General features: G+C 44.6%; 1 protein-coding gene across 4 annotated transcripts in view; it reads right to left on the reverse strand.

Moving 5' to 3' along the window:
• The window catches only part of ASTN1 (astrotactin 1), a 329,036-nt gene that overhangs the window by 168,263 nt on the left and 147,670 nt on the right, over window positions 1-13,103 (reverse strand). For all 4 annotated transcript variants that reach the window (XM_067728733.1, XM_067728734.1, XM_067728731.1 and 1 more), the window contains exons 3-5: window positions 7,009-7,402; window positions 5,455-5,601; window positions 4,287-4,394 (exon numbers count right to left, since the gene is read on the reverse strand). In XM_067728733.1, the coding sequence (XP_067584834.1) occupies window positions 4,287-4,394; window positions 5,455-5,601; window positions 7,009-7,402 (649 nt within the window). The remainder of the gene's footprint in view (window positions 1-4,286; window positions 4,395-5,454; window positions 5,602-7,008; window positions 7,403-13,103) is intronic.

The raw sequence follows: 13,103 nt of genomic DNA on the forward strand, positions 1-13,103 counted from the left end.
TTCTGCATGCCTCCTGGGCCAGGCCACAAGAGAAATCATAAAGGAGGGCACTGTCCCCCTCTACTCGCCTGGCAGGGCTCCAACCTCTTGCCCAAGGGTGGTGGGAATGCTTTTACCCTACGCTGGAACTCCCTGCACTTCCCATGGCTTTCCACAGAGGACGCTCTCACCAACCAGCTTCTCCACTCCTGGGGTTCAAACTACCTCTCACCTACTCTGTGGGTGAGAGTCCAGGGCTTGGAAGGAGGAAAACAAGGAACGTCTGCTCTATACAAGTAGAAGATATTGTCACACCAGAAGGCTCTCCCCAGTCCTGCAGTCCTTGGGGTAAGGTTATAAATGGAAGCTTAGGGAGAAAATACGAAAGCTGAGGGATAAGAAACACTTCCAAGTAGCTGGGGACAGGGCTAAGAAGGGAGGTTTTGGGGGTGTTTGTTTGGTTTTGGTGGAGAGGATAAAATGGTAGTAAGAAGAGGGACCTTTCACATGGAAACAGAACAGATGTGGGAAAGCAAGAAAGCAAAGCAAGCTGCCGACCAAATGTATGAATACTTTGGAATTTTCTTACAGTCTGTGTTAATATTTATTATTGATAGCAATGAAAGGCATCTATTATGGCTGACAACGTGCTAAGTGTTTTACATACATTATTTTAAATATTTGCTTCCTTACAATAAATCTATGAGTCTGTACAGTAACTACCCACTTTATAGATAAGGAAAATAAGTCTCAAAGAGATTAACCTTATAGTGATAGTTAACACTTATGAATAAGTGTAATTACCTGTCAGGCACCTTACACCTGACATATCAGGTGTCTTACGTGTCTCACACCTGGGCATATCATTTAACGATGACAGCCTGATGAGGCAGCTCCCACAGAAATAGTGCGTTAGAGAGGCTATAGGGCATGTCCAGGGTCAAGCAGCTACTAAGGAGGGGAGCTGGAATCAACACACAGATCCAGTGAGGTTACAGCCCCTAGATAATTCACTATTCAATCTCTGGGTCCAGTGGAGCCTTTGCAATTGCCATTCTCAGGAACATGGGAAAAGATGTGGTGTATGGCGGCACACATCTTTTCTGGGAGCAGGTCCCCTCAGTGGGTGTGTTGGCAATAGCTGGGAGGGAGTGATTGCAGGGTGGCAGGTGGCCTCTGGATCCCCTGTCCCTTGCTACCTGGAGATTTTCTATTCATGTTAGTACCCTTTCAACACGAGTCTACTTCCCACACTTACACATTTCTTCCTCCAGCCCATACCAGGTCTGAGCAGCGCCCAGATCCGCCACCCGAATGGCCCTCAGGCACTCAAATGCGATATCCAAAACTGGGCTCTGCACCCTCTTTCCAACCCTGCTCTCCCTACCATTTCCACTGCCCAGCGAATGGCACTGCCGTCTACCTGGTTCCTCAAGCCCCCATACGCCATCATGTCTATCTCTTCCCTCTCTTTCATAAGCCACCCCCCCCCCACCAATGCCGTTAAATCTTTTTTCATTTTGTGCCCCAAATTTCTCTTGCTCCATCCTCTGCATCCCTACCTTGGTCTATCATCTCACCCCTGGACTATGGCAACAGCCATCCACCCAGTCTCCCTGCCTCAACTTCCCCCTGCTCTCACCTATCCTCCACGCTGCCTTAGAGGGATCGTTCACAAAGCAGAGCAGACCAGGGCTTTGCTCTTTAAAAAACCTTCAATGACTCCAACTGAAGTGTCAGGTCTAAGTCCTTCAGTCAAGGAAGATCTCCTGATCTTCCAGCCTTATTTCCGAAGCAGACCACAGGCTGCCCCAGAAGCTTTATTCTAGTAAACTATTTCCTGCTCTCTGACTAGACAATTATTGTTTATGTCCCTGTGACTCTGCACATACTATTTCCTCCTCCACAGAATGCCATTTTGTCACCTTGTCAGCCTGGTATACACCTACTCTTCAAGTCTCAGCTCAAACAATATCTCCCTGTAAACACTTCCCTGAAACCTTCAAGAACCGATTCTCACTCATTCCTTGCTGTTCCTCCCGCCCTTGTGCACCCTGCTGTTACAGCCCTTCTCACACAGTGTAGTCACTGTTTACAGGCACTTGCTCTCCTGTGATGGCAAAATGACTTGCTGCTCTGCCTCTTGTCTCTCTGGTCCTTCTGCATCATCAACCCATCATCCAGAATCTCTACCTGACTTCAAAATTTCCAGTGGTCCCCTTTGACCTACAGAACCAAGTGCAAACCCATTAACATCGTGCGTGCACTGGTCCTCTAGCCTGTTATCCAGCCCCATCCCTCCTATCCCTGTGTGCCTACATATTCAAATCCTGGATTACAACTACCACATTGAACTCCTGTTACTTGCTTGAAAATGCCATGTTCTTTTGTGCCTTCAAGGCTTTGTATCTGCTCTTTTCCTCTACTAAAATGCCCTTCCCCTAGATTTTCCTCTTTCAAGAAATTCTATGCATTGTATATAATCCAAGTCTAATTATTTTCTCCCTTTTTGCCTCCTTTTGCTGCCAGGTAGAATTAACTGTTCTCTCTTCTGAGTACTCATTTTACTTTATTTATATTATAAAATTAAGTCTTATCACTATGCCATGTTTTCATGTTTCTACTACTGATCACAAAGCCTGACCCATGACAGGTGGGTTATAAAATTTCCTGCTGGCCTGATTGATGTATCCAGTTCAATTCAACAAACACCGCACCTATTATAGGCAAAATCCCTCACTAGGCACTTTGGAAAAATAAATTAGAAAAGCCCATCCGTAAGAAGCTTACAGTCTAGTTAAAAGCAATAAACAGTTGATGTACTAGGAGACCTTGGTATTTAAAAGTAACAATTTTATGTTGCAAAGGAACTCATTCTAATTCATTACTACAGATTTTCTTACACGGGATTTTATTAAAGCAGAACCCACCCTGCTTTGCTGTGGCCTAGGGTGGATGGGCCTAGGACGACTCTCTGCTGTACATAAATATGTAATGAACATCAAGAGGCAACAGTCTCACCGCAGGGATACTGGGGCACCAGACATTAGGCAGCCCAGAGCCCCACTGATCTCTTGAGAAAAGTGGTGGGAAGAACTTTTGTACTGATGGCAGCAAAGCCTGCAGAACTGGAACTGAGGAATTAACAGGGCTTCCTTCAATCTCTGGGAAGAATTCCTCAGTACGTCAAGAACTCAGATGGAGGTGGGAGACAGCCAAAAGGTAGGTGTCTTTGGGGGGGGGGGGCGGCACTGGTTGATTATTGGCTGGGGAAAATGTTATTGACTATCACACAAGATGACATCACTCAAATACCCTCCATTGTATCTCGACGGGCCCCTGTCTAAAATTCTTTAAGATGAAGTGCTGTAGAAACCCAAGGCTGCACTGTGGAGAGTTCTAACAGCAACACAATAGAGATCTCATAGTGTCTTGCCAGTCACCAAAAAGGCACATTTTAATATAATTAAGCCCTATGCGTGAGGTACTGTTAACCCATTTAATATGTGAGGAAACTGAGGCTCAGAGAAGTTGTTGTCTTTATCCAGTATCACACAGCAAGTACATGCTGAAGCTTTTTGGTGCCTGAACACAGACCTCCCTCAGTAACGATGGTGAGACCACAAAGTCATAGGCACTGGTAGCCACAGCTGCAACAGCCATGCCTGAAGCCACTGAACATCAGAGTGGAGAGTCACAGACCGTGGCTGCGTGAAAGGACAACTCTATCAACACTGAGAAGAATGAACAAACCAACCTGGGCCCTGCTAGGAGACGGGAGGGGACTTGGGCCCTGGGAGTCCTGTGATTCTGCTGGGCAGGGGATTAAAGGTCAAAAACCACTACACATGTTTTTCAGGCCACAGATCGTTCCTCAACTAACCCCACCCCCCAAGCTCTGCCTCACTCAATCCCAGGATGGCTGGGTAAGCGAGGGTAAATATACTGTCTATTTTTTCACGTATAACACACTTTATCAACTTTATTTCCTGTGTCTAAACAGCAAAATATGACTCCCGAGGCTTCCAGAAGGAATTGAGAGTCTTCTGACCAAGAAATAGCCTTTCAAACAACTTGGAAACTTGTTTGAGAGTGCCATTATCTGGGAGAGATGATTCTCTGAAATTTTCCACTCTAGGCTCTTCTTTCTTCCTTAGGAGGAAACACCAAGTCTGGTCCAAGAATTCTTCCTGCGGACACTGGCTTTGGTCCACAGAGCCCCCTCCCTGACCCAGCACCTCTGTAGCTCCCTGCCTTCCCCGCCCCATGGCCCCTCTCACCCCACTTTGCCCCTCTATCCTTCCTACCTCTACTGCGCCTTCGGCTCCGCGAGGGGTCAGTGTAAAAGGTCAGCTGGGGGTCATTTTCTGCCTCTGTGCTAGAATCCCCTTCAGGGTTCAGGAAGGCGGAACCAGCTGTAATGAAAAGACAAGGGCAAAAACAGTGTCTTCAGTTTTGTCTTCATGACACCAAATCATTGGGCAAGTTCAAGGGGAAAACACGAGCAGGGTGACTGACAATCTGGGCGGAGTAGCCACAGGGATTGGAGCTTCCTGATACACAGATTTATTGGAGAAGGAGACCTCGATATGACAGCCATCACTAGAGCCCTACATCCACCCAGCCCATGCTCCTACTGAGGAAAGCCACCTGCCAGAGAGGACCATCGTGGACGGTACGTGGAAAAGGAAGAAAGGGAAATTTCCCTCATTACACGTCATGATTCTGGTTGATAGAGGCTGGAATTATGTCCTAAGGGGCATATGTCTGTATGTCTTAATGTCTATATTGTATTTTTTAACTGGTTCTAGGATTAATATATATTCAATGTGAAAAAGAGAGAAAAGAATAAACAAAAGACCCCCACATGTTTAAAAGGAACAACGCTGATGTCCTCTAAATCCTCCAAGTCAGAGGAAGACTCTGTTAACATTTGATGAATACACTCTCCATCTTTTTCCTGATACAGAAGCAGATAAAGGTTTTTTAAGTTCCCCTTAAGAATGGCATTCTGCCGTACCTTCTATTTTATAACCTAATTTTTCCCCATTGAATAGATGGGTGGGCAACTTTCCATATGAACAAATATAGATCTATAGTATCATCTTAAGCCACTGGCCGGGAGACAGATGTGCAGGTAGTTAAGCAATTCCCCATTGACGGACATTTAAGCTACTACCAATTTTTTGCTCTTTTAAACAATGTTGGGATGAACAGCCTTTTACACACATCTTTGCATACTTGTCCAATTATTATTTACTAAGTATAAATTCTCATTGCTAAAATTACTTGGTCAAAAGGTGTCTATACATTTAAATTTGTTGGTTAAGTAACACACAACAGGCCTGTAGAAAGACTGCGACCAAACACAGCCCCTCTAGCGATGCCTGAGAGTGGGGGTCAAGGATATTAACGGCCCTGCCTCTGCTGGTATTAAGGAAGCCACCTTCAAGCCCTAACACCAGACGCGGGTACCTCTTGCTTTGTTGTTGATCCTCTTTCTCTGGCTACTGGAGGTGTGAGAAAGCAGAGTGGCCTGCTGGTGGTTGGAGTCCACAGGGCTGGTAGCAATGATGTTATCTTTATACTTGTTCATCAGTGACAGCTTGGCATTGTCACTTCCTGTATAAGGAAAGGCCAAGACAGAAACTTTAAAAGGCCAAAGTGAGAGCAAGGAAATCTGCATGAACCAAGTACATGGGGTTTCACAGAAACTGAAATATGAAAGCTTTAAAGTGAGAGACTGGCAGAGACTGAAATGCTTCTTTTTGATTTCTAGGGGACTACAGAGTTATGAGAGAAGGGGTGAAGAAAGGAAATCCAATTCAACCAATTCTGTATTGATAGGATCACCACGCGTGGCCGTTCGGTGAGATACAGACTGCAGATTTCTTTCCTTTGGTCAGCACAGAGTTTCACAGAAATTTGAATTTGAGCGCATTCAGGCGGAACCTGCCCCCTCTCTCTCATCCCAGTCTGCTCCGTTCCCTGTTGTTGACATCCAGCTCTCTCACATATTTGTGCTATCTGCCTGCTCCCCAAGTCTCTAATCATATGGCTACTTGGTGGGCTTAGCACTATGGCAGGTGCTATGGAATATATGAGATATTCAAGACACATCCCCTAGTCTCAAGGAATGTCTAGACTTTACACCTTATTAAGACATGCCTAGTCATAGGATCTTCTCTAGATAACAAGCAGAATGGAAACCTCCATGATGTGATTTCAAGCCCCACAGAAAGTCCACATATCTTAAGCAATATTCAGTTTCAAAAATGTCTTCTTCAAAGATAATTGGGCAGTTCCTTGAAGGATCATTGTCTTGGGGTTTTATCTACAGATAGTTGTTATTTATAGAAGTATGAGAGATAGGCTATAAATGAGAAGTACAGTCATTTCCTCTCTGCATTTGACCGACTCTGGTCTTGTTCAGCCACATTAGCTCCAAGTCTCTTCCACCCAGTGTCTCATAGATGCACAAAGCATCTGAGGTCAAACAGTTTGATCGTATTCCTTTATTTTCTTTGAAGAAGTACATCCCTTGTAAAGACCACAGAGGTATGGGCAAGACAACACAACTAAAACACCCCAGGCCAAAGTCTCAGGAGTCATAGAAAAGAAAGATACCTCTGTCCCCTCCACTTCAATGGAAAATTGAATTGCCCACACAAACATACCACATACAAAAATGTCACACACGCACGTTGACCTTTTCTGCTACATCCCTATTTTCCCGAGGATTGCTCATTACATATGGAAAAGCCTCTAACCCACTCTTCTGTTGGATGTAAAAGTCCCTCTACTTCCAGTGCCAAGTGGAAGTGGAGAGGGATCCAATTCACCCTTGTTCTTCTGATTTCGTATATTAGAAAACGGCTCCCATCATCTCAGGAAAATGCTTACGCTTCTTGCCCACCCGGGAAAGGGCACTGGCACATCCCATTATGTATGACAACCAGCCATGAAATTAGAAAACAGCTGTTCCCTACCCACTCTCTAGTGCCCTGAGACAAGGACCGAGGCACCCACCTGGCGTGAGGTCCATCCCTGCCTTCTCGTTGCAGCCCTGCAGGGAGTCGAGGGTGCGGGTAACCTGGCTGGCGAAGTCCTCCCCTCCGTTCATGCACTCCCTCTGCAGGTGGTGGCGCAGGTCAGTGATGTCGTACTCGTAGCCATCCAGGATGGGTGTCTCCCGGATGCTCAGGGTGCCGCTGGAGTTGTGGCCCTGCACGCGGGCATTGCGCAGACTCTCCCGCCCATGCCCGCCGATCAGCACAGAAGGAATGTAGTGAATCTCATTGGCAGCCTCAGCGCTGGCACTCTTCTGGGGCTGGGGGACCCGGCGGCGCTTGCACCAGCGCCGGCGAGTGTACAGGATCATCACGAGGCACAAGATGGACAGCAGCAGCGCTATCATGCCACCCTAGGAAGAGAGGACAGCAGGTGGATGCAGGAAGATGGGTGAGCTCATCCCACCAAGGGGCCTCACCCCTCCCGCTGTTACCATCCATCACTCACCCATTAATTCATTCATTCACTTAGGTGCAGTACGTGCTTATAGCAAGCGTCACTCAGCAGTACAGGGACAGTCTGCTGTGATCGGTGATCAGGGTGAAAGAAAAATGGAACTGGGATGATTAGTGCATCATTTCAAGTGATCCACGGTTGCTTCTGGCTTAGCAAACAATTTGAAGAAGAAAGAAGTCTTTGTGATTGTATATGTGTGTGTGTGTGTGTGTGTGTGTGTGTGTGTAATTTCAGCTGCAGAAATAAGAGAGAGGGTTTTTTAAGGCAGATCTGCTATATGTAAAGCTGGTTTCAGGCCAATTTTTAGCAGTGGGATGGCATCTGGTTTCTTCCTCTTTCAAATCTTAAAATCAATCATATATAGATTCTAACTCTGCCTCCACCAACCATCAGCAAGTCCTATAAATTCGAGACCTCAGATTCTGTATAAGAGAGAAGATACCACAGATTCCTCATCTGTATAATGGAAAAGATACCACTTACCCTCACAGGGTGGTGTAAGTACTAAGTTATGTAACACATCTAATAGATTGTATCACAGGGAGTCAAGGCTGTCAGCCTAACCTTAAATGTCTCCATCAGAGTAATTGCCCAAGCAGGAGAAAATGAGAGAGCCATCCGAAGAGAAGTTTACATCCGTCAGGAACTTACAACCAAGTGTGCAGAGAAATCTCATCATTTGAACATGACTTTTGGGGTCACTGCTGCTTTAGGAGACAGCCTTCTCCCACTCACACAGTCCTGAGTGATGTTCCCATTCTTGCTAAGCTCAAGAGAAGGGACTGAGACCCATGTTGTCCTGGACTCAGGCTGGCAGAGGAGTTTCCTTCTGAACCTTCCGGTGCTCCAAGGCCATCCTCTGAGGCCATTACTTAAAAGCCTGAACACAACTAAGTTGTCCGTCAGAGACGAGGATGCAGTGCTCAGCGAGGCTCAATGCCTCGCCTTAACGTGTGCCCAGGGCAGTGTTTGGCGGGAAGGGCTTACAAGCCCATTGCTGCACAGCACTCAGTGGGCATAAATCTTCCCGTTCACAATCTGTATTCACTCCCTTTACTTTGGTCAATACCCCTCGGAACCTATTTCATTAGGTGGGCATGTGCCACATGGTTCTGCTCTCAATCTTGGGCTACAATCACTGTCACCCCATCATATAGGCTAGAGGTGAAAACCCTCTATTAATTCCCAGGGGCTCCCCCACACAAGGCTGGGTCAAGATGATTCCCTTGAATATATTAGAGGGGGCTTTTTCCAGTCTCATAATAATTATATCTTAGATTTATAAAGTTCCACTCCCTGTAAATTTTCCCATTTATCCTCCCTCTCCCACCATCACTGTGAGCACGTGCGCACGCACTCACACACAGGATGCTGCTGCTTTCCAACAGGCAGCTCAGAGGAGCTGAGACAAGAAGTAACCGAGTCAGCTGTCAAGTGACCTGTCATGTCGGGTAGCTTTTTGGAGACATACACTGGCCTCCAGGTTTTCAAATTTTTCTTTTATCTGCATAACCCTTTCTCCTGGTGAAATCTCTCAAGCAAGTACAGAGAAAGCATGAATATGAAGCTGCTCAGGTTACAGTGGGGGTGGGAGTCCAGAGCCAAGCATTCTAGGTCCCTGATAAGTGCCGCCCCTGCCGCCCATGGTCCCTCCCTCCTGGCCGCCCTGCAGATGTGCACAGAGAGCCCCTGGGGCACCTCAACAGGGCAGACCTGAGCCCCGCACCCGTTTGCCGAGAATGAGTGTTTGAGTCCAACCCAGTGGTTTTTCGGCAGACCCTTTATCTCAGAGTCAGACCCACTAACTTTCCTTCATCCCAAACTGAAACTGCAACAATAGGTAATTAAGCCACACAGAAAGAATAACTTCCCGAGCCAGGGAAGCTGTCAGACATTGAATTAGGCAAGTGAAAGCTCGAGGTAATTTTATTCCCTAAAGAGCTGTAAGGGGAGCATAAACATCCATCTCCCGGGAATGGTTTAAGCACCATCCTTCCCGCTCGCAGAGAGGTCTGTCTTCAGGCGCCCCTTCCGCTCTTCCTCTCTGATTCTCCTTTCAGTTGCTCACAACGGGGTTGTGATAAGATCCAGGCCATAGGTTCATGCCGCTTATTACACAGGAATAAAGCAACGACAGTGGTCTGTTAATGGGGCTTTTACTTTGTATCAGACATTTGCCCCAAATGCTCTACACTCTGAGAGGTAGGGTCAACTATTTCCCCATTTTACATTTGAAGAGGCTAGGGCACAGAGGCCGAATAACTTGTCCAAGGTCACACAGCAAATGAATCGTAGGACTGGAATGGGGCCAAAATGACTCCCACTCCAGAGCCTACCTTCTTAACCACTAGGCTGCAGTCACCCCGAGTGAGCTTCGCTCACTGGAGACATATACACCCTGGCATCTATCTCATGAATTTTACAAGGATAGAGTAGGAGAATATGGGTAATTCCACCTGAATCCATCCTCACCTTTCGAAGGAAAAAGAGAAACTACTCAAAGTGCACATTTAGCTGACAAAGAGACACTATCGTAAACAAAGGACCTTGCACCAAGCACCCACTCAAGCGTCCTACTCAAGGTTACTAGGCAGGGCAAAGACAGCAGATGCATTTCAGGGTCTCCGTGCTAAAATAAGACTGTGCCTCACACACCACTACCTGCCTGGAGGATACCATTAGACTCTCAGTTTAGTTGAATTTCGACAGAGAAATCTGTGTTCCCTCTCAACTGTGAGACCCAGTGAAAATCTTTAGACTCAGCCCCTCCTCTTCTGAAGAAATGAAGGCCCAGAGAAACGACAAAACTAGACAGTGTAGAACCGGTTCTACACCCAGATCCTCTTCCACTGCTCTTTTCATGGTACTGTTTTGTTAGGTTCATCTAAAGTCCCCTTTACCATGTAGGGGCCTAGACACTCAATTAGCAATATTTTATGCTAATTTTTTAAAAAAATAACAACTCATAGGGAGCTAGAATACACGTTTTTGTTTGGCTAAGCCAGTTCATTTAGCAGCTCTAGTATTGCTTTAGCAAAACATTCCGTCTGCTTAGAGTCACTGACTCCAGATGACCTCAGTTTTTTAATAATCAGTTACCAATAATGAGCTCCAGCCATTAGGTGAAACAGCACAGGCATATGAAAAAACATTCTCAGGCACTCAAACTGTGGAATAGTCTCTCTGCATCTATAACCCAAAATGATGGCAGATGTCACAACGCTTTGTTATGACTTACTAGTTGTGGACTACTATCGAAATAATAATATACATAAGTTATATGATATTAATTTGTAATATTATTTAATAATATGTTGTAATAATAATTTGTAAAATCACTACACACAAATACCTCTGGACTGCTTATCTGCTCTATCCAGTGAGGAGGGAGTAGGTAGGAGAACTTTATGTACAGGGCCTCCACTATACTGGGAAAAGGCATGGGTGTAGCCACTTTGATAATGTTCCGTCTATGGTGAGGACTCAAATTCGATTGCTTTTGCATTCCTGTGATAAACCACCATTCTTTGATGTTACCATTACTTTTAACCCTTCTACTTCCATTGGAGATTTTAAGCAGTTTCAGTGAAACTCACAGAGGCTCTAGGATTTTTCTTTCAAATAACCTAATGAAACCAAGAGGTGGCAGATGAATGGAAAGAAAGCCTAGGCCAAGAAGGGCTAGGAGCTTCCTAATAATCAAGTGAAAAAGAGCAAGGCGAGTTCTTGTCTGACAAAAGAAAATTTGTTGGTAAACTTATAGTTACCAAAGGGAAAGGGGGGGAGTGATAAATTAAGAGTTTGGGATTAGCAGATACAAACTCCTATATATAAAACAGATAAACAACAAGGTCCTACTGTATAGCATAGGGAACTATATTCAATATCTTATAATAACCTATAATGGGAGAGAATCTGAAATAATATATACTCAACTGAATCACTTTACTACACCTGAAACTAATACAACATTGTAAACCAACTATATTTAATAAAAATTAAAAAAGGAAAGGAAGTTTGTTGGGAGGAACAAACTTCCTCTAAGCATTCAACCCCATTCAAATAGACTTCCACCTGGCATGTGAACGTGAGCATACTGACAAACGCAGTGGGCAATGTGATCTCCCAGGCTTTACAGAAGTGCACAGGAGTTCTTCCTACACCTACACCTTGCTTTGAGCTTCTGCATTACCCTAGCTGTGTTCAGAGTATGTGCTTCATTTATGTGTTAACTTGAATTTTTATGGCAAAACAAAACAAACAGAAAACCCATTAAGGTACATTTGGACCCAAGTGAGAAGTAACAAAATGCAAACTTTGAACATTAAAAAAATAACACTGACAGCAAGATACGTAATTTTTTGCTCTTTATTCATCTTTTCATGAGTTTTCTGATTATTCTATTGATTTTCCTCAAAACTGTTAAAATTTTTGTATCTACAAGTATGTTTGGGGTATATGAAATCTCCACATCTATTAATAAGATGCTTGCAAAAAGTGGTATTTAAAAATATATTTTCCTTTAAAAAAATCAATAAATCATTTCTGCTGGCTTTAACAGAGATCAAACAAATGAAATCAGCTTTTATTTTCTCATGAAACTGACAATTTAGGCACTTACCTGAGAGAGTAGTATGAGGTTTGTCAGATAATTTGCAGATTTTGTAATATTTATGTTAGAATGTTTTATATAGCACTGATGGTGATTGTTCAGGGATAGAAAGTTCTAGGCAGAGTTCCCTTTTATGCCATCCCAGTCATGCAGGCCAACCACAAGACTGTCTCATTATCTGACCTGTGTATTCATCCTGGGTCTGGGTCATTCCTCACTCCCTTAGCTAACCCTTACTTGTCCTTTGAAGTCAGTTCAGTGACATAACCTCAGCCAATTCTTCCCTATATCACTGAACCACCCATAGAACCCTTCCACATAACTAACCACAAGTACTTTTATCTCTGATTTACTTGTTGATCTCATCTACTAGATTATAGACTTCATGAGAGCAGAGGATGCTAAGTTCCAGGGTCAATCCTAGTAGTGCCTTCCATGAAGTTAAGTGTTCAATAACTGTGGAAGGAAGGGTGGAAAGGGAGGGAGGAAAGGAGGGAGGGCGGGAGAGGGGGAGGAAAAGAGGAAGGGAGGGAGGGAGGAAGAAGGGGAGGTCAACTTTGAGTATCTTTCAATAGGGACATCATCTGTGTGCCTCCAAGCAAAGCTTATACGTCAGTTGCTTACGTGACTCATCCATTCGATTCATGACTCAATCATTCAACAGATATTTACTCACTTTAGAGAGGCATTTTTCTTATGGTCACTGTTATGCAGATACTGCAGTGAATAATAAAGGAATAGGTCCTGATCTCATGGGGTTTACCTTTGAGTTAGAGAAAATAATCTCTATAATTTGGTTTTTAAAGGTAAACATAGGCACAAAAGGAAGATAAAAACAGATCACAAGGACTGGAAATAGCCTGCCATAACTTCTTTTCTTATAAAAGAAGAAACTGTGATAGGTAAAGATATTTGGACTGGAGGTTATACTCTAGGTATAACCTATAACGTCAGGGGCCAGTAAAACCCTTCCATTATCCCAAAT

The sequence above is a fragment of the Pseudorca crassidens genome, chromosome 2 (assembly GCF_039906515.1).
Source record: "Pseudorca crassidens isolate mPseCra1 chromosome 2, mPseCra1.hap1, whole genome shotgun sequence".
Lineage (NCBI taxonomy): Eukaryota > Metazoa > Chordata > Mammalia > Artiodactyla > Delphinidae > Pseudorca > Pseudorca crassidens.